The following is a 21,314-nucleotide window of genomic DNA, read 5'->3' as shown; positions in this document are numbered from 1 at the left end:
CTGTAGTACAATCATGACTGTCCATTGAGAATGGGCAGGTTTCTGTAGTACAATCATGACTGTCCATTGAGAATGGGCAGGTTTCTGTAGTACAATCATGACTGTCCATTGAGAATGGGCAGGTTTCTGTAGTACAGACTCTTCGCAGGAAGTTCCATTATAATTTGATGATAAAAAGTAGTTATTTTCGGAGAATTGTACAGGTGCAATACTTTTTCAGTATCATTAGCTATGTGATTGTTCTTGTCTTTATACTACGAGCTTGGCAAACTAAATACACGTAATCTTCAACTGGGCAAGCAGATGACCAAGGTTGTTTGGGAAAGACTCAGGGCCTAACTGGAAATACGGAACTAACAATTAAATAAAATGTTAGGTTATTTTGTTCCATATATGGATGCCAAGACACCAAAAAACTTTCTTTAGAGATTAAAATTGGTTTAATCAAATCTTTTCCGTGTATCGTTACATAGATTTTTTTTTTTTTTCGTTAAACATAGATTTTAAAGCATTTGGAAAAGAATATGCTCGTAGTCACCTAACCCATACCTGCTCAGAATGTGCATTTATGATTTTCCTATTTAGCTACTTTCAAGTTCTCAATAACTATAAAGATCAGAAAAACCCAACCTGCTGCCACCGTGGATCTGACTCATGACAGCGGCCCCTCCTGTCTTGGAGTAGAACTGTGTTCTGTAAGATTCATGTTTGCTCAGTGCTGAGAAGATGCACAGTGCTGAGAAGATGCTCGGTGCTGAGAAGATGCTCAGTGCTGAGAAGATGCTCGGTGCTGAGAAGATGCTCATTGCTGAGAAGATGCTCGGTGTTGAGAAGATGCTCATTGCTGAGAAGATGCTCGGTGCTGAGAAGATGCACAGTGCTGAGAAGATGCTCGGTGTTGAGAAGATGCTCATTGCTGAGAAGATGCTCATTGCTGAGAAGATGCACAGTGCTGAGAAGATGCTCGGTGCTGAGAAGATGCTCATTGCTGAGAAGATGCTCGGTGCTGAAAAGATGCTCAGTGCTGAGAAGATGCACAGCTAAAGCATAAGCCGTGTCACACTGGTACTTGTATATCTCAGTGATCTCTATTCACAGCAACAGCTGCACCGATTCAACTGTTTTCTACTGTGCAGTTTAGTGACGTGGACCATATTCCTCGAGTTACGCAATCATTGTCATCCTCCTCGCCTGAATAGTGCCGACCCCGTCACATAAATTCACTGCCCCCTCAGATATCTGTCTAATCTTTAGAGTTAACCATTTGATCCCATAGAACAGAATGCTTGAGAACCTCACTTTATAAGTTAAGGTAAACGATTCTTTGGTCTGTCAGTATTTTTATTATGATAGTATTAAATTTATCAGTGAACTTACAGAGAATTGATTTCTTCCTCTCTTTTTAAAAATACATTAGCTCTTTTATTCAGATGGCAGCAGTCTGGTCACACATGGTCCTAGAACATTCAAGTAGTAAACCAAACATACAGAGATTACAGACTGGTCTTCAAACACCTAGCCAGTGTTGTCACGCTTAGCCTGGAATCTGGCCAGTGTGAAACCGCCAAGCCGTTCAGCAGAATTTCTCTAACTGAGCTGTTTGAAGCTGCCAGTTGGAGCCTGCTGACTCTGTTTTCAGCAGGGGTTGGAGGAATCAGCCCCACCTTAGCCTAGTACCCAGTGTGGCCAATTGAGGCTTCAAACTCAGCAGTGTTTACCATTAATGGAGCCTTTTCTGACAGGTTATGGATATACATTGGGCCATGGTTCTAGGAGATAAAGACCGTGGTCCCCCAACTGAGAATGATTTCTTTAGGACATTGGGACATCCTCTTCATGAACTTCATGAAGGGCTCTAAAAGACCCTGGCTTGGGTCTAGGCGCACTTTAGTTCCTCTAAGTGTAGAACTTACAGTAAACTAAATGTTAAAGGTCTTTTGGGGACAAAGTTGTCAGTGAAAATCTCTGATGCTTTTTGAGCACTTCAGTGTTAAACAGCTGTTGTGTGCTCTGCATACTACTTTACTTTGTCCCTGGTGGCAAAGTGGGTTAAGCATTTTGGCTGCTAACCCGCAGGTCCGTGGTTTGAGCCCCCAGCTGCTCCAGGGCAGGCAGATGCAGTTAGCGTCCGTAAAGATGCATGACCTCAGAGTCTCAATCTGCCCTGTAGGGTTGCTGGGACTTGGGTTGGTTTTGACCCTAACTCTCCCTGCATTGCATGTAGGGAAACTGAGGCCGGAAGAAGGGACCTTGTCCAAACTGTGGTCACCCTTTCTCCAGGGGAAAAAAACCCCACTTCTTTGTTCCTTTAGCACAGTGTCTCACCGAACTGTCTGCACAGTTCACAAGAAGACTGCTGCTTAGCTGGGGGTGGGGCGGTTAGCAGTGCAGCTGGGGGTCAGGGGCTCTCAGAACTTTCAGGTGACCGACATGACAAAGAGCTCGGATGACCCTGTGGGTCAAGCACTCGGCTGTGGACCAAAAGGGGAGAGGTTTCTGGGGCAGAAGATATGCCGCTCGGCTGCTGTAGACAACAGCCTTGGAAACCCCTCGCGGGCGGTGCTACTCCGTCCTCTGGTCACAGTGAGTCGGCGTGGCGTGACTGCCATGGCCTCTGAGTGAGGTCTAGGCTCATGGCCGAGTGCTGGGCGTTCACTATGGTGTGAGCACCTCAGCTGCCTGGTCTCCCCGCTGAGCTCCGATGGCTCCTGTTCTGCAGGTGAAGGCTGAGTCCCAGAGATGTTGCCCTGTGGCCTCAGGGGAAGGTCAGCACTGTGGCTCATGCCCAGGCATCTCTCACCTGAAGGCCCCGCGGTCTTCGCATCTCTCCGTTAGACAGGCACCCGAAGGCTCTTTGGGGGTAACCTTCCCTTCCCTTCCCCGCAGAGCCACAATCATGTCGCTGGAGGACTTTGAGCAGCGCTTGAATCAAGCCATCGAAAGAAACGCGTTTTTGGAGAGCGAGCTTGACGAGAAGGAGGACCTCCTGGAATCCGTCCAGCGGCTGAAGGACGAAGCTAGAGGTTAGGAGGACAGACAGCCCTGTCCCCTCAGTCCCCTTGAGGGCACCTTGTCCCATGCTTCAGCCAGGGTTACCTGTCCTGGAAACCTGCCCTGTGCTCTGCACACAAGGCGTCTGGCCCGAGGGTGTGGGGCCGGCCAGCTCCAGCTTTGGTTCCGGGGCCCAGGGCTAAACACGGCTGGTGCCCAACTGTGCAAAGGCCATGGTGCAGGTTCCCGGCCTTGTGTTGGGGTTGTGTTTCCAGGCAGCAGGGTTCCCTGCAGGAGAGAACAACACCCCCCCCCCCCCCACACACTCAGCACCCAAGCTTGTGCTGACAGGGAGAACAGGGCCATTGGGATTGCTCGCTAAATGATGACTTTTGTGGCCTGAAGTCTTATCTTTGAGCTCCGAGAGCTCGCCAGCATTTGTCCCTGGGATGTTAGCAGCCCCAGTGCCTGAGCTTTCAGAGTAGATCATCCGTGTTGGGTGCGTTAAGTGGGGTTCCCCAGTCCAAGTCATCGTTTACAGCCGTTAGTGTGGTGTCTGCTGTGGAGCCCGCAGATCGGGGATTGGTCATTGCTCCTCAATGCCCATCAGTAGTAAAGGGGTCATGTAAGCCACACTGATCCGTTTGGTAGACTATTAAGCAGTTGCTAAAATGAGCAGACTCACGAGAAGGATCCGCCCTGGCCGGTTGTTATGGCGGGGAGACTTGGAACACTGAGTGTTTGGCGCATCTTCTGTGTTAAGTGAATCTGCGTGCGCACGCATGCTGCAGGTCTGAAGTGCCAGAGAGAGGACCAACCGAGTACTCAAGGATGGTTTCAGTGAGGCTAAATGGAGAGAGCAGTCTCTTCACAGAGGGTTCTAGGTGTACGGCTGTGCTAGAGTTCCTTTGTTGTTGTCTGAGAGATGTTGGTGTGTCCCTGCCATTGATTGGATAGTTTAACATGTAAAGCTTTTGTCGTTCTTTTACTCCACATAAGATCCTGCTTGTTTGGGGTTGTTCCCACGGGTCCCTGAGGGTTCTCCTTCATGTCGTTTCCCCCCCTGGAGTTCCCCACCTCCGTGTCTACTGTTGAGCCCCAGCCTGCCCACCCCAGACACCCCACACCAGGCCTGAGCCTGCAGAGAGAATGACCTGCCCGACCCCTGACTCGGTGCAGATTTGCGGCAGGAGCTGGCCGTGCAGCAGAAGCAGGAGAAGCCCTGGACGCCCCTGCCCAGTGCACTCGGAGCTGAGAGGACGGACACAGCGGTCCAGGCCACCAGCTCCCTGCCCTCCACACCCGCTGTTCATCGCGGACCCAGTTCCAGCCTGAACACACCAGGGACCTTCAGACGGGGTAAGGGGAAGGCTGCAACTGGCGAGATGTGGCCTACGTCTCATGAAGCTTTCTGGGGTGAGGCTGGGTGAGAGAGAGGATTTGGACCAGGCTGCCCAATGGAGAGCACTCCAGGCTGTGGGTCAGGCTGCCTCTGGGGAAAGGAGAGCCCTCGCTGCTGCTGAGGTGTGAAGGAGGCCCAGGCAGTGTAGTCTGTGTCACCCCTCTCTTCCTCTCCTCAACCACCCTGGGGGGCAGCGGGTGGAGTGTTAGGCCTTGAACCAGTTCCAAGAACCTACCGTCCTCACCGCAGGAGAAAGATGAGGCTCTCCGCTCACTCTCAGAAGCCTTCAGGACCAGTCCCCTCTGCCCTAGAGGAAGGTTTGCCGTGGAGTCACAAGGAGTCAGATCGACTGATGGCAGTGGGCTTTAGAAATCTTCTCATTGCTGTAACATATCAGTAACCACATACATAAAAAGAGACAAAACATTTTGTGGACCCAACTACACACCCTTCCAGAGGCCGGCACCAACCTGTGGGCATCCACTTGTAGCCTCTGGTGCACAATCAGATCTCAGAAATTCTAGTGCTACCCCAGCCCTCTGCCGGTTGATCCACTCTCCGGCTCTGATTGGGCCACTTGACAGTAAATAATCGAGACAGACAATTGGACAGAGACTCACTGCACCAGGCCCTGGGTTTAGGTGCTATGCATGTGTGGCCTCAAGGCATCCTCACTGCAGCCCCAGGTGAGGTTGTTCCTCCTCCCTTACTCTTTCTTGGGGGTGAGGAGGTAGAAACAGAGGTAAGGCACTTGCCTGCCTTCAAACCGCTAGTGAATGGCAGAGTTGGGGTTCAAACGCTGGCAGGCAGTTTCCAGAGATCCTGTTGTCGTGGGTACCATGTTCTGCTTTACTCTGTGCAGAGCCACGAGGGCTCAGTGCGTAAGTGTTTGGCTGCCAAAGGTTGGAGGTTCAAACCCACCATCAACGAACTCTTTGGGAGAAAGCCCTGTGATCTGCTTCCACAGATATGACTTGGACACCCCACGGGGCAGTTTCTACTCTATTCTGTAAGGCTGCTGTGAGTTGGAATTGACTTGCGGCTATGAGGTCACAAGCCTTACCCCTTCTCTTATTACTCCCTGGGGTTGGAGAGACTGGTAAGATGTGCAGCCTCCCAGTCTAGAACTGAATGTGATTGGCCAGGACGTCTTGTGAAAAGACCACCGCCATGTCTAGGCTGGTGCCTGAGGGTCTCCATCGCTCTCAGGTGCCATGGGGTGATGAGGATGCTGTTTGCTCGTGGTCCCCACGTTGAGTAGTGAGGCTATGTCTTATAACTGTCACGTAGCATTGCAAGGATTTGAATACATGGTCATCAGACTTGTGGTGATTGCACAGTGAGTGGATGTGTGAGAGAAGTTGGTATTCCAAATTAAAGCACGCGAGGAGACATCAGCTTCCCTCTCCGCCCTCTGCATTCTCCTTGGGATGTTCGTGGGCAGTGTATTACTGTGGGTTGACGTCATCTCCCCTATTCCCGGCATTCCCAGGTCTGGATGACTCAGCTGGCGGGACACCCCTCACACCTGCAGCCCGAATATCGGCCCTCAACATTGTGGGAGACCTCCTGCGGAAAGTTGGGGTAAGACCAGGTTTGGGGAGGGTTCACTTTATTGTAATATATGGTTCTTACCTTTAATACGTCCTAGGATTCTTTATAGAAACTCAAGGGGTGTTGTCTGTGTGTGTATATAAGTATATAAACACACACACACACACACACACACACACAGGAAAGATGAGAGAAAGAGGGAGGAAGCTTCGGTGTGAATCTGATCTTTGATCTTAACTCTTTCCTTGTATCATTTTTTCTCCAAAACTGATTTAACATGCTGCTCCCTTTTCAGAGAAAAAAAAATTACCCAGCACCCCTTGGCAATAAAATCGTTTATACTATAGCCCATTATCTAGGATAAAGTGTAAATGTGTGCCTTTCAGCCCCGTTGGTTGGATCCCGTACCCCCAGGGGGCAATATCACTTACTTAGGGAAACATTAGGTCATTTGGAAAGTGTGAGTGATATCTATGCTTTATCTTAGTAGGAGAATACGGAGGGCATTTAAATTTTCTCTAACTCTTTCTTGGGGCGTCTTAAGACTTGAGAGGATGCAGCGAGCTTGACCTCACAGGTTTTATGCTAATTGATGGAGGACTTCTTCTGAGCTTCAGCAGTAGCACAGGCCGCATGGTACTCTCACTGCCAGCCCGTCTTGAATAGCGGTCATGCGATCGAAGCTTTGAGCTTGTTTGTTGCCCTTTTCCTCTCAGCTGCGGGTTGCCTGGCTGTCAGCTGTGCGGGCAGGTCTCGGTGCTGGTGCTCAGCACAGTTCCACGAGAGACCCTGGCTGGTCTTCGTGCCCCCTTGGTTTCTGCAGGGTTTGTGTACGCCAAACAAAGCCCTTGTGCATATCAACCAGGTAAACAGACGCGTGAGTGACCATGTGTTTCCACATACGTAATTCATGATCAGGTTGTAAACTTCAGGGTCAGTGGTTCCAGCCCCCAGGCTCCGTGGGCGGAAGATGAGGTGGCCTACTCGGGTAAGGTGGGCAGCCTTGGAAACGTAAGAGAGGAGTGGTCCTGCTCTCCCCCACAGAGTTGACCCAGCAGCAGTGGTGGTGTTTGTGAGTTTGGGGACAGGCAGGTGGACAGTAGGTACAGAAATGGCGTGGAGACCTTGGCCTCATCCGCCTTGAGGGCAATCCTGCAAATCAAGGGCAGCCAAGTGTGCTTCCCCTGAGGCAGAGGCCAGACGGACGTCTGCAGCCCGCCCTCTTACCACATGTGACGCCGTCTGTCCTCTCACCGTCCTCTGCTTCTCTTCTGGGTTGGATGATCCATGTCTGGCCACATGGGACTCAGACCCTTCTTTGTGCTGAGCAGTTTGTTAAGGAAGGATCAGGAAGCATGCAGACCAAGTCTCCCTTCTTCGGTGCCTCTAGCGCCCCCAGCTCTGTCACAGACCCTTCTGGGCCTCTTGCCCCTGGTTCAGCAGCTGGGCCTCACCATATATATATATTTGAAATACAGGAGAGGTGACTCAGTTTATTGTTTTCAAGTTGCCGCCATCATTCCCACATCAGACTCCAACCCTCATACCAGTCACACCCCTGAGGTGTGAAGGGAGCTCACCAGTCAGAGCTCTTAGGAAAAAGCAGGCTTGTACAGTCATCAAGCAAGGAACGCAAACAACTGGGTGGGTCTGGTCACTGCACGTAGTACGTAGTACGTGTGAGGCGGACAGCGTTCCTTTTACGATGCTGGAATGCAGAGATCTCAGCTTCTTGGGTTCAGTCTTGGTGTAAGATTGGTTAGACCCACAGTGCTGTGAGCAGGCTTCGTTTTGCTGCAGTATCATCCAGCTTGTGAAGCGGCTCTGCAGGCGCATGGTGCCCATCCTGCTCAGGGGCCTGATGCTCCAGCCAGAGCTGGGCTGCTTTGATACACCTGAGACACTGAGCAGTAGCAGGTATAACCATGAATAGCGAGCGCCAGGGCCCCGATGCGCAGGCCGCTCACAATGATCAGGCGTCTTCCGCCCCTGGGCCGGTTCCACCTGCCGCTTGAACTGCAGCTGTGCGGGAGTGAGCTGCCCCCAGCTGAGTCGGTGCGCTGAGCCACCACGCCCTTTCCACTGTTAGTATTTAGAGCAGCGGTTCTCAACATGTGGGTGGCGACCCCTTTGGAAATCAAATGACCCTTTCACAGGAGTCACCTAAGACAATCGGAAAACACATATTTCCGATGGCCTTAGGAACCAAGACCCTGCTCCTCTATCTGTCTCCAGGCGGGTCCGCCCACATGCAGATACACCCACATACGAGTACCTGGCATGATGACATCATCGCACCAACCCCATGACATACACCCCGTACAGATACAGGTGTATGTGACAGGGTTGGTGCCGTCATGTACTTATGCGGACCAGTCACACGTGTAGAGAGCAGCTACTGTGTTGAAAGCAGCAGTACTGTAGGTAAAACAACAGTTCATGAATTATGATTACATATTGTTTTAGTTATTAATCACTATGCTTTAATTATGTTCAATTTGTAACAATGAAAATGCATCCTGCATATCAGTTATTTACATTACAATTCATAACTAGAAAAATGACAGTGATGAAGTAGCAACGAAAATAACTTTATGGTTGGGGGCCACCCCCACACGGAGAACCCTTGATTCAGAGGGTCACACCGCAGACCCTTTCCTGACTTCAGCTTTGCTAGGCGCTTCCTGCCTCTTCTCCGTCTGCTTTTCTCTCGTCTCTTCCTGCTTCTCTCCTCTGAGACGACCTCCGTGGAGGTGCTGCGCGTACACACAACTCCTTGCCTTCCCCCAGTGGGAGGACAAGTCTCCTTTCAGTGAGTCACAGATGCTTCATTTGCAGGGTGGGCCTTGGTCGCTTCATTTGCATAAGTATATTGACTTATCACAGTGAGGTGCATATGGCTTACAGGGAAGGCTGCAGCCCAGTCAGACAACGTACAAGTGGTTTACAGTTGATCCAGGATAAGGATGAGCACTCCTCAGTGCGTTAGGTGGGAAATCTTAAAATTGTGCCTCCTAAGAGGCAAAACACAGAAGGCCACAGAAAGACGCCCAGTTCACAATAGGACCGAGGGCATTTCAGATGTGTAGCTGTATTGGGCCATTGGCTCCGAGACTTGAATGTATATTGCAATCCCCTGGTGTCTCACTTGAAAGAGTTCTAATACACAAGTTTTTAAAATCACTACTTTCGGTTAGTTTTTCTATGTGGATTCTATTGAGAGGAGAATAGTTTTTGTCTTTTGTATGAGATGAAAGCGGATGTCTTAGAATTCTCTAGAGACCCAGAATTGGTGAAGGATAGCGGTGTGCCTCCATGAGAGTAAATAAAAATCTGCTGATGGCGGAAGTTTCGGTTCACAGGTTTATTCCACACAAAAACGTTCCAGCGGCTCTGCAATCAGTGGATGGCTGCGGATAAGTTCTTTGTAACACAGTTGTCTTGTTTGTAACACACTTGTCCCACAGGGGAATCTTCAATCAGGTTCTTTGTAACAGGTTGTCTGATTTGTAACACACTTACCTTAGTCTCGGGGGGTGTCTATAAAACAGTGGTTTCCATGGGGATCTGCGGGGCCAGGCTGAGTCACGTTCAGGAGTGACCAGCCCAGAAGGTCATGGCAACTGTGTATCTTTTCCCTCAGAAGTAGTCAACTTGATACGTTTTCCTAAAAGATACAGGGTGATCACAGGGGCTTATTAATATATTTTTAAAAAGTTGAAAACTGCATTAATGAGGAAAAGACCAGAAAAGTTGTCATGAGGAATTCTCACCCCCCCACCCCCCCTCCACTGGGTCACGACAGTGCCTGTGTTCATTCTTGGAGAGTAGCGAGGGTTGTCTTATGAGGATTTTATTGGGAAACTACCCCATCCACCCTCCAGTCTTCATCTTACCCCTTTAGACTTCCACGCCCCCCACCCCCCAAACTAAACAAGCAAGCGTGAGAGGAAGTAGGTGAGTGCTTCTCACTAACACAGGGTGAGCAGGAGAAACTGGGTTCTTCAGTGGAGGGCTAACGGGGGGAAACACTGCCTTCCCAAGTGTACGGACCTAGAGGGAGGAGAAGCTGAGAAACAGCGTTTCACTGTTTGATATTTTCATTTAATAAGGGATTCTATGACTTTTAGGCAGTACTGTATACACACGTGCATCAACATATGTGTACCCAGAGAGCGAAAGGGGGATTGGCTCACACAATTGTGGGGACTACGCATCCCAGCATCTATAGGTCTGTGCATCAACATATGTGTACCCAGAGAGCGAAAGGGGGATTGGCTCACACAATTGTGGGGACTACGCATCCCAGCATCTATAGGTCTGTGCATCAACATATGTGTACCCAGAGAGCGAAAGGGGGATTGGCTCACACAATTGTGGGGACTACGCATCCAGCATCTATAGGTCAGGCTTGTCTCCCAGGATGTGTGGGTCAGGCAGTCGGCAGGGTGCAGGGCCAGGAGGGTGAATCCTACCAAGATCTATTATCTGCAGTGCAAAACCCCAGCCGCTCCTGGGGCAAAGGCTGTGCTTTCTGTTCACGAAGCGTTGCAGTCTCAGGAACTCAACGGCACTTCTACCCTGTCCTTTAGGGCGGCTACGAGCCAGCAGGGACACACGCCATGGCAGAGGGCGTGCAGCCCACCCCACTGTAAGGAAGTCCTTTCAACTGTCTGGCTGAGCCAGTGAAGGAAGGTGTCTGTTAGACTGCAGTCTAGTGTTGGGACAGATCCCTAAGAGTTAGAGCCTGTTGTCACAGCACCGTGGACACCCCAGCGTGACCGTCACTGCCTACTTCTCTGCAGGCACTGGAATCCAAACTCGCGTCCTGCCGGAACTTCATTTATGATCAGTCCCCACACCGAGCCGGTGGTCCAGCCTCAGCACGGGGGAGCAGGAACAGAGATGGCAGTGACAAGCAGGCCAGCAGCACCAGTGTGCCTTTGGGGGACAAAGGGTTAGTACCTTTTGATACATCTGCTAAATACTGGGGAGACCTGGCCTTTGTAGGGGGAGGCTGTAGCCAGTTTTCTTATTAGATCAGCATATACCGTTTTTGTCTTCCCTTCCTTTGGAGCCAGAGTTGGTGGTGCCCTCTGGTTTGGGCAAACAGGCAGGGGAGAGTTGTTTTAATTTTTTATTCTGCAGCCCAGACTTACAGTCAGCTAGGAGCATGCCCTTTAGATAGTGCTTGTTTGGATCTCCAGGGGTGGGGGCTAGACAGACAGACGGAGACACACATTGCTCCTGACTCTCATGCTCTTCCGTCTTAGAACTGGTGTGCCTGTTGCAGTTAGTTTGTAACCATGTCGACGTCTGCTGAATTTGGTTTGCTCTGTCTGAAGGTTGGGGAAACGCCTGGAGTTCGGGAAGACGCCTTCAGAAGCCCCCTCGCCATCTCTGCCGTCAGCCCAGGGCGTAGTCAAGGTGCTGCTCTAGGAGAACCAGGGGCCGGCGCTCACGGGTTCTTACTCCTCTTCCACTTTTCTAAGCTCCTTTTTTTAATGTTAAGTGTATTTTACTATACGCGTGAGAACAAAAAAGCTGCGGTTACTACAGTTGCTTTGTGCTCTGGATTCTGTCACCGGTGCTCCCCGGGAAAGGTGGTCTGCTGACCCCAACCTTGTTGAGAGTTGCCATGCAGTCCGGACAGGATGGGGGCCCTCTGGGAAAAGGTCGAAAACGTGGGTGATGAAACCAGGGTTTACTATTAACCCAGAATTCTGAGTGGTCCTGAGAGGAGGCTCCTTAAGTGTAGATGTCTCTCACCCCTCACCCACACCCAGCTGGGATTGTCCAGGACAAAACCTCCCGTGCTTTATGAAGGTATAGTAAGGACTGGTGGACTCCAGTCAGGTCTCAGACTGAAGAATGGACAAGACACGCCCTTCTTAACCAGTGGTCGGGCCCCTGGGAGGCCCAGCCACCCGCTTCTCCTTGTCGAGTTGAGAGTGAGTGATACGGGTCAACGTCTTGGTGACTCGGGGTCCGAGGGTCTCTGTGTCCTCTTGAGGCGAGTCCCAGCCTGGGGTTCTCCTGAGTTGCCCCCATTCTGGACCTTGAGGACCCACGGGGCAGAAGGCCTGTTGATACTGCGGTCCGAGGACAGGACTTCATTCAAAGCCATGATCAGTTATGGAGAGAGAGATGAAGACCAGGATTGTTGTTGGAAGCTGCCTTTTCAAAGAGGAAACACACAGGCCTCCCAGCGCTTGAAGTGTGTAGCCACTCTCAGTGCCCACCACTGGACTTGACTGCTCTCTCGCTCTCTCTCTCCCTTTAGATTCAAGTCAGAAAAACCCTGCTCCGATCAGGAGCATGCTCCTCACTTAATGACCTCCCTTTGGCTCTTAAGTTATTTTCCGAAAGACCAGCCAAAGTGTCTAAGTTGTAAATAGAACCTGCTAAGCACTACTGAAAGCCAACAGAAGTTACACCTCCTCAGTGCCAGGTTTGTTATCCTAAGAAAGTTCCACAACTTGCATCCATCAAAGAGAGGCTTTTATTTTTTTAAAAGAACAATAAAATCAAGAGAAATGACTGTTGGTGGTGGTGTTTAATTAATAATTCTGCTTCGTGTGTTTGGACTTCAGGGTGTGCACACGGCGGTATACACTTTAATTTTTAACCACATCGCTACATAAATCGATGGCACTGTGTTTTAAAAGCCTGGCTTATGTCCCTGTATGGTCAGAGGCATGTCAGCACTCGATCATTCAGGTGAGTCATTCTAAGTGCTGGCGTTTCCCCTCATCCAGATCCTTTCCAGCTCTGTGGGTTTGCATCTGGAAGCATCGGTGTTGGATAGAACTGCTGAGACATTAAGATGGAGGGGGTGAAAAGGGCCCACAGCCTGTCCTTATACATTCCCCAAGCAAATAATGGCTTTTGCCTTTTTAAAGAGTTGTTTTAAAAAAAAAAAAGATGGCTCTGTGGCAGGGACCACGTGCAGCCTGTGAAACCTGAAATACTTGTCCAGCCTGTGCTGAGAGCTGGCTGACCTCAGCCGCAGGAGGAGCAAGCTTATCTGTCACCTTCAACATGCACACACCTTTTGCACTCCTCATACCAGGAACCTGTGGCTGCGAAGGTTCTTCCGGGTCCTCCTGGGCAGGTCCACTGGGCAGTGCCAGGCTCATCCCAGCCCATCAGCCTACTCTTCTTGCCCAAAGCTACTCCCAGCTGACTGACGGGAGCCGCCCCCCGCTCCCAGGCATCACTTCCCTTCTCAGTGTCTTTGAGGAACAGCTTGAGATCTAGGCGAGGAGACGAGTGAGAAGGCGCTCCCTAGGCCTCTGTTACCCCACTGATGAACTGGGAACCCTGCCCCGCCTCGGGTGGTAGGAAGATTAAACAAGAACATACCACCCCCACCCCCATGCATGCACGCACGTGCGCACACACACACTTTTGCTCAGAAGACAGGTCGACAGAAAAGCCCACCACAGTCTAGTGATGTATATGTAACCTTTTATTAGTGAAGGTGCCCTTAAGCACAATCAGGTGCGTGTACAGCAGTGCAGCTCTCCTGCTTTTGCCCGGCTGAGGAAGGCACTTGGTCTGGGTGAACTGTGTGAGTCACAGGTGTGCTTACCAGGAACGGGGGTGGGGATTCTCAAATAAGGACGACTCACGGGTCCAAAGGACACACACACAAGAGGAGGGGAGGGGAGGGGAGCAGGCTCCCATTTTGTTGGCGGCTGGGCTCGCTCCCTGCCGCCTGTAAACTAAGTTGCCCGTGATTGGTTACTGTGAATATTGTTCGCTGAACTCAATGTCTGCACATTTCGTCATGAGGGTTTGTGAGTGTTTCCTGTTGGCTTTTATCTTTTTCTCTCTCATCTGGTACATCATAAAACTTAAGTTTCCACCCCCAATACAGGGTGGTCTGATGTTCAGGGTGGTCTGTGTGGGTGTCTGTGGGCGTTGGAATTTGAAAAGGGATGTCGACAGTGCTAAGTATTGCCCTCTGGGCTTTGCTAGCTGGCTGCTGGCTTTCCGGCGGCGGCGGAGGTGGCTTTATTCACTGGCTCTGGTTCCATTGAAGTCCGAATCCCGAGAATCCATGTCCTCATCAGAACCGTCTGCATTTTCAATCACTCTCCGCCCGCCGGACCGTCTCGAGGGAACAAAGGAGGTCTCGTTGCCTCGCCTGTGGGTTGGAAGAAAACGTTCCCTTGGTAAACAAGTCTCCCCAAACGCTGGGACCAATTCTTAGTGGATGTTCTATTTTCTTAATTGGGGGCAAAACCACACACACAACTTCAATCATAGGCACACGTTCACGTTGCTATCAAATGCTGACCCCTTCTGAGGGCATTTCTCCTGCTGAAGTGGGACGAGAAGTTTTTTGAAGCAAACCCCTCTGCTTTCAAAAAGTTTGTTTCTCTCTGATCTGGGGCCTTTGTTCACTTTGTATTGTGGAAGGGCAATGACGATTCACTCCACCCCTGGTTTGTCTCCGTGCCCCTTGTGGGCGAGAGCTCTCCCCTGCTGGCATGAACTGAGTCCCACCAGGGAGACACGGACAGCTTTTCTCTCACGGTGGTCAGCACTGTGTGGATCACCGGTGCTCAGTGAGTATTTGTTCGAAAATAGGTATACATAGTGAAGGGATGTGTTTTAGCCCCAGCTGGTAGGACTCCCCTGTCTGGGTCTTTACCTTCCCCCTCCCTCTCTTCTCCGGTTCTGCTGATGCCCATTCTGAGCTACTGCCCAGGCTCTGATAGGGCCCATAGCACAGGCAGAGCTGGTCATATGATGGGCGGTTTGGGGAAGAGGGTGAGACACTGAGGTGGGAAGCCAGGTCAGCCTGCAGTTAACCTTTGCAGTCTGGAAGAAGTGGTAGCCGTACTTCCAGGCTGACAACAACGCATCATCCCTGGTGGGCCCGAACTGGAGCATGGGCTTTCACCCCTTTTGGGGTGTCTCAGAAGAAAGCAAACATTTTGTAACAAAAACAACCTGTTCACTACCCAGATGGGGAAACCCACCCACCTCAGTTACCGACCCTTGAATCAACAGAAATGACTCAAAACAGGTAAGACTAAGAGGCATAAGCAAGGCCTATAGATTCATGATTGCTGAGTGGGGAGACCCTCTACGAGCCTTTTGGGTGTGTGGGGGGCAGGAGCCCAGGCTGGTAAAGCCCGCCCAGCTTCAGAGAGCAGTGCTTCCCCACAGGGCAGCAATCAGGAATAAATACTTAAAGTTGTAGCCACCCCAACAAGAGAGTATTAAGCCACTCCACTAAGCTTCAGCTTCCTGAGAACCAAATGCCCAATGCTTACCCACTAGATGCACCTCCACGAGCCCTTTGGCATGAGGTTTTGGAAGAACTTGGGTCAGATGGAAGGGGACCAAAGTGAGGGCGTGCAGAGAACCTGCAGCAGCCGGCACTGTTGCCTACGTGGCTCTCTACACAGCTCCTCCTGCCTCAGCCCTCCAGGTACAAGGTGGTGAAACAGAACAGCCTCAGCAGGGTTCCCAAGCCTGGGAACCCTCGGACCCCACCTGTTGAGGCTCCAGGGACGCTTGTTTTGTTTCTTGGTTAACTTAAAAACAAAGGAAAACTCGCTGCCCTTCAGTCGATGCTGGGTCAGTGACCCTAGAGGGCAGGGTAGAATTGGTCCTCTGTATTCCCAGGACGGTAACTCTTTACAGCAGTCTAGAGCCCTGTCTTTCTCTAGTGGCTTCGAACGGCTGACCTTGTGTTAACAGCCCAACTCTTAACTACTACACCACCTGGGCTCCCAGAAGAGTTCAATGAACAAGAAGAGTCCAAGCGCCAAGTTTGCTCCGCTGATAGAAGAAGGAAATTGGGCCCTGCTTGGATGCCATTCTCAGAAGGCACCCGTGGGTGCTTTGTTTTTGGCTGAGCTGGGTTTTCCATCCTAGGCAAGGGCAGACTGGCTACATCCGCTGTGGGAAGAAGTAAGGGACCTCTCTACGTTTTCTTGCGGAGTCTGATCCTCGAGCCCTTGGAAGCTCTGCACGGACTCAAATTCTCCAGGGGCGTTAATGGTACCCCGGTCTAAGTTTGAGAGAGTAAAGACACCTTTCAACTTTGCCGGGACTGTTTCTCTCCAGCTGCCACGCCCTGCACGCTACCCTCGATTTCAGCTCCTGTCTAGGATTCCATGTCGCAGGCAGCAGAGCTGCTGGAAACCACGTCCTGATGCATTGGACGGACCCGCCCCCCCCTGCGCAAATGATACCAACACTCTTGCCAAGACTGCCTGCAGCTTTAAGTATTTGGGTAGCGATAGCAAAGTCGAGATTCTCCAAAAGAGAGGATGGACACCACTAGGACTTTGCCTCTCGAGGGCCGAGGAGAGGGAAACCATCTCCCTGGCTTCCCATTGAGCGTGTGGGGAACATCAGAGAAATGGAGACTCCCCTCTCTAGTACAGGGCCTCAGGAGCTTCCTTGGGCCTTGGTGTTCATTCCCCTGCCCTTGAACGTGCCCGTGAGGCTCCGCACAAGACACTGCAAGCATTTGGTTGTACAGTGCCCACCCTCACCCCCACCCTAGCAGCCGTGTCTGGCTCACGCCTGGCGCAATGCTAGAGCCTGCGAGACCTCACAGGGAGTGTTGCTTCCTTTGCCAGCACGTCTGTGAGCACTTGATTGGGTGGGGGCTGTGTGGCTGGGCTGTGGTTGTGGATCTGTGGGCCCTGTTAATTTCTGACTTGTGAGCCGGACCGGCCAGGTCAAAACCAGTCCAGTCTCTGGCCATGTTCTTCCCTGGTGGCATTACCCTGTCCACTCGGCGGGGATGCGAATCACATGTCTGGCAGTGCAGTCGAGGCCCGACACCATGCAGGTGAGAAAAAGGCAGGCCACACAGCCTTGAAAGTTACGTCCTACAGAGTGAGACGGGCCCTTTGTTGGGTGCCCTGCCCCATGCCCAAGTGCCCTGAAGAGGGGGAGGACAAGCGAGGAGGGCTAAGATTCACGTTCCTCTTGGTTTTGAATCAGTATTGAGCAAAGTTATCCAGCTCTTCAGATTTTGCAGGAATCTCACGGAAATTTGCAAGGGCCACAAAAAGAGGGGGTGAGGGTGGGGGGAGGGGCGGGGGCGGCGGCAGAAAGGAAATGGAATCTCAGCAGTGCACGCGAGCTGCAAAGCTGAAGCCTCGGTACCTGGCAGGTCATTGCGGAGTTTCCTGGGGGAGGGGGCTTCTGAAACAGAGAGAGAGTCCTTGGTGGTTACCAACCGCGAGGCTCACGCTCATTTTCAATCAGGAAAGACATTTGCTTCGATTAATTACAGGCACTTTAAAATCACCCTTACAACTAGACCCCTGAAGGCAGCAGGTCTTCAGAGATACTAGCACACAAAAAGACAGTTTCGTTTTCACTAAAGAGAACATGTCAGAAAACAATAGTATATATTAGCGGTTCAGGAGGGTGGTAGAGTGGGGGGGTGGGAGGGGGCTAAAGGGCAGTTGATACCAAGAAGTACAAGAAGTAGGAAACTACTGAAAAGGATGATGCCAGCAACTATACAATTACACTTGATCGAATGGAACTTTGGATGGTAATACTATCTGTAAGAGCTCCTGATGTCAAAGAAAGGAAGAAAGAACACATCTATCCTTCGGAGTTCCTCTTAGGAAGGCAGGTCGCTTCCTCCCATCACGGTCACCTGTTCAGGAAGGAAGAGGCACCTGAGTAAGCTCATCTGAAAGCTCACTTCGTGGAACAGGAGCTGACACCCCCGGGTCGGGGCCCTGCTGTGGCAGCTGCCTCACTTGGTCTTCATTACCTTTTGCAAATCCTGGTGAAGACGGCTGGCCCAGGCTTTTAAGAAGGGCCTGGGCTCAGATTTAGGAGTCTCTGGTGGCGGCAGTGGCTAAGTACTCGCCTATGAACCACAAGGCTGGTGGTTCAAACCCACCCAGAGGCTCCTTAGAAGAAAGGCCTGGTACGGTAGTCTGATGAACAGGCTTGAAACCCCTGTGACTCGCAGTGCTTTTCTGCAGCCCCTGGGCTTCCATGAGTCCGAGTGGATTTGACTTGACGGCAGTTGCTTGGGGTTGGGGGTTGAGATGTAGTTGGCTGGGAGACCTGCTTGGCCATTCCTTGTTCATGACCTGGCTAAGCCTGCTGACCTCACTCAGCCCTGCTGACCTCACTCAGCCCTGCTGCTTGGTTCTATGTACCGGAGACGAGATGCCATGTGTCTGCTGTGTACGGTGTGGGCTCGCCTTGGTCCCGGCAGGGGTGGTATGCTGGCACTGCCCAGATGGAGGTCGGCCCTCGGGGGATGTTCGTGTGTGCAAATGGAATCACTGGGCCCGAGCACCGGAGCTGTGAGGGTGGGAGTAGCTGACTCTCTCTCACTCTGCAGACTCGTTCTGTGCTGAGAACCCACCCCAAGGCTGCTCCTATTGTACCACTGAGCAATATTTCCATTATGGGGGGGGACCCACCTGCCTCTCCCTCACCCCATCAACACCCCCACCCCACCCCCATTGGCTTTTGCCTTGTCTCATGTGAGGTTCTCAAAGTGGATAGAGTTGACCCTTCAGGTGATTTTTTTTTTTTTTTATGATCCTAGGTCAAGCCCCCGAATAGCTGGATAACAGAGGAAGGGAAGGCGCTATCTGGAGATTTCTGAGGGAAGTGGTCGCAGGCAGTGGGAAGGGCCGTGGAGAGGCTCCCGGGCCGTGTGCGAAACGATCCAGATAGGTAATTCAGGAGGCAGTGGACTCAGAAGCACCTTATGATGAGGCCAGTCATCGGGAGGATTTGGCTTTGAGTGAGGTGGAGGGTCCTGAGCAAAGAAGGGCCGGTCAGACCTACACTGAACCGGGTTCCCTCTGGGTGCTGTGTCAAGGTCAGGCTGTGGTGTGTGGATGGTGTGGAAGCCGGACGCCCAGCCTGAAGGTCATTGGGTGGCAGGATCCTGGGCATGGAATGAGAGAGGAAAAGAGAGGCGGGCCACAAGGTTTGGCTCTGGGTTCACAGCAGCTCCTTCTTGCCAGTTGCTGAGCTGGGGAGGCCTGTGACAAGCGCTGCCCCGAGGGGCAAGGGGCTCCACTGGAGCCTAGGCCGGGGCCTGTAAGATGCCGATGAGCTATCCCAGTGGAAATACCAAGGTCTGGAGTTCAGGGAAGAGAGAGAGAAACTTGGAAAACAGGTAGGGTTTTAAAGCTTTGCTGCCAGGGACCCTTGTGTGGTTGGCCCTAACTCATGGCGACCTCATGGGAATGTTGCCTGGCCCTGCGCCGTTCCCCACAGTCAATGCACGTCTGAGGCAGCATTGCAGGTATGTCCGCCCATGTCCTTGAAGGTCTCCGTGGTTGTCTGACCCAGGAGACTGGCTGAGATGACAGGAAAGTGGGCAGAGAGAGAATTGAAATGAGGGCCACCCTGGCACCCTGTGGCAGTCCAACGCCAAGAGGGTTTAGAGATGAGGATCCAAGAAGGTAGGCGGGAACGCAGGTGGGGGGGGGTGTCCAGGGCAGCTATGAGTCAGGAGGACAGAGCCCAGGCTTCACCACCGTGGGACCAAGGCTTGGCCAGAGTGGGTTGGAGAGAGATGGAGGATTCGTGGAGACAGCAGCAACTCTTACCGTTTCCTGAGGAAGGGAAGCGGGGCCAAGAAGTATTTCAGGTGGATGGAGTGAGCGGGTGAGAGGGAAGTACGTGGTTGGTTCTGGACAGTTCAGCCACCCAACCCCCCAGATGAAACCACCGCTGTCCAGTCCATCCCGACTCTTAGGGACCCTGGAGGGTGGAAGGAAACTGCTCCGTGGGGTTCTCTAGACAGTAAAGCGTTATGGGAGCAGAGGCCTCATCTTCCTCCCTTGGGACAGCTGGTGGGTTTGAACTACGGTCAGCAGCCCAAGCCCTAACCTAGTGAAGGCTCTTTGTCCGTTCCCCCACCAAACTGGGGAAAAAACAACCTCTCCTTATGGGGAGATGGGTGAGAGGCACTGGGCGCAGTGGATCCTCTGCCCCGTTTAAAAGTCAGGTCATCAGCTGGAGTGGGGATGGCAGAGTTGTCAAAGGCATAGCTTCACAAGACAGGGGAAATGCCCCAGGGGCGCAGTGATGAAAGCACTCGGAGGCCAAGCCGAAGGTGGGAATCCAGGGGCCGAGCCCCCTGCAGTAAGATGTGGAATTCTGCTTCCACGGAGCTACAGCCCCGGGGTCAGGACTGACTCCAGGGGGGTAGGAAGGGAGGGAGGAGTGCAGTATCTGGTGGTCAAAGATCGGAGCGGGAAGCGAGCCCACGGTTGTGAGTTTTTCTCGCCGTGTCTTTCTGCTCATCTGGAGAAAGGCAGGGCATTAGGAGAGGAACCAGCAGAGGGTCTCATCGGGGTCCGGCTGTCTCTGAGCACAGCACAAGAGGGAGGGCCTGGGAGTCAAGGCTGCAGGTGACATGCGTCCCCAGAGCGACTAACCACCACGGGGCTGGGAGCTGGCACGGATGGGGAGCGAGTAAGAACACAGTGAGATGAAGACGGGTGTGTGTGTGTGTGTCTGGGGTGAGTGTGGTGCCAGTGGTGTAGTGCTTGGCTATGAACCCAAAGGTCAAGTCATTCAAGCCCACTAGCTGCTTTGCAGGAGAAAGGCAAGGCAGTCTGCTTCCAGAAAGATTTACAGCCTCAGAGACTGTCCTGGAGGGTAAGCTATGAGCTAAGTTATCAGTTGACATCGACCCGATACTCATGGGTTTGGGTTAGTTGCTGGGAATGTCCTCCGAGCAGTAAGACCATGGAGTAGAGGGCAGAGGGAGGGGCAGGGAGGCAAAGTCCCTGCTGCTAGAATCACTAGGTGTGGGAGGACAAACAGGAACCCGGGAGCGAAACGCCCCAGGAATAAAGAGAGGCTGAGGAGTCAGGGGCCCCCAGACCCACCTCTAGACCCAGAGGCCTGAGGGGTGTGGGAGATGAACTGCCCTGCTCTAGTGAGTAGGGCAGGTGTCTCAGCTGTGGGTGACTGCTGCAGGGGGACATCGGCATTGCCTGGAGGTGTGAGCACGTGCGTGCATGTGTGTGTGTGTGTGTTTAGTGGAGTGCCACAGGCATCTACTGGACAGAGCCCAGGGATGCTACTAAGTGTCCTACAGTGGACAGGGCATCCCAAACTGCAGTAAACCACCAGGCCTCAAAACGTCAGTAGTGCCGAGGCTGAGAACCCCAAGGTAGGGAAGCCAGCGAGCAGGCCCAGGGAACCTTGGGACAAGCCGTCCAGAGTCAGGGGACCTTGCAGTTGATGCTTCGATGAAGAAAAAGTTTCAGGAGGAGAAGGTTGGGAAACCTACTCTGCGAGCACCAAAGGGGCCGACGGGGGACCTGTTGGAGCACCCAGCCTCCCTGGGTGTGTGCTCGGTAACAGTGAGTACAGAAAA

The 21,314-nt window shown here is 52.1% G+C and overlaps 2 protein-coding genes across 3 annotated transcripts in view; one reads left to right on the top strand and one right to left on the bottom strand.

The window, feature by feature from the left end:
* NDE1 (nudE neurodevelopment protein 1) overlaps positions 1–12,488 on the top strand; it is a 34,197-nt gene extending 21,709 nt beyond the window's left edge. For both annotated transcript variants that reach the window (XM_004705754.2, XM_045285963.1), the window contains 5 exons: positions 2,887–3,023; positions 4,171–4,350; positions 5,886–5,977; positions 10,753–10,904; positions 11,293–12,488. In XM_004705754.2, the coding sequence (XP_004705811.1) occupies positions 2,887–3,023; positions 4,171–4,350; positions 5,886–5,977; positions 10,753–10,904; positions 11,293–11,386 (655 nt within the window). In that variant the 3' untranslated portion in view covers positions 11,387–12,488. The remainder of the gene's footprint in view (positions 1–2,886; positions 3,024–4,170; positions 4,351–5,885; positions 5,978–10,752; positions 10,905–11,292) is intronic.
* Positions 12,489–13,400: 912 nt separating this feature from the next.
* Positions 13,401–21,314, bottom strand: part of MYH11 (myosin heavy chain 11) — a 127,579-nt gene continuing 119,665 nt past the window's right edge. Inside the window, exons 36-37 of the mRNA XM_045286010.1 lie at positions 17,093–17,115; positions 13,401–14,160 (exon numbers count right to left, since the gene is read on the bottom strand). Of these exons, the coding sequence (XP_045141945.1) occupies positions 13,967–14,160; positions 17,093–17,115 (217 nt within the window). The 3' untranslated portion in view covers positions 13,401–13,966. The remainder of the gene's footprint in view (positions 14,161–17,092; positions 17,116–21,314) is intronic.

This window comes from Echinops telfairi, unplaced genomic scaffold (genome assembly GCF_000313985.2).
Source record: "Echinops telfairi isolate 266 unplaced genomic scaffold, ASM31398v2 ScPeMD7_5;HRSCAF=22, whole genome shotgun sequence".
In the NCBI taxonomy this organism is placed as follows: Eukaryota; Metazoa; Chordata; class Mammalia; order Afrosoricida; family Tenrecidae; genus Echinops; species Echinops telfairi.
This window is presented reverse-complemented; position numbering and strand designations above follow the sequence as displayed.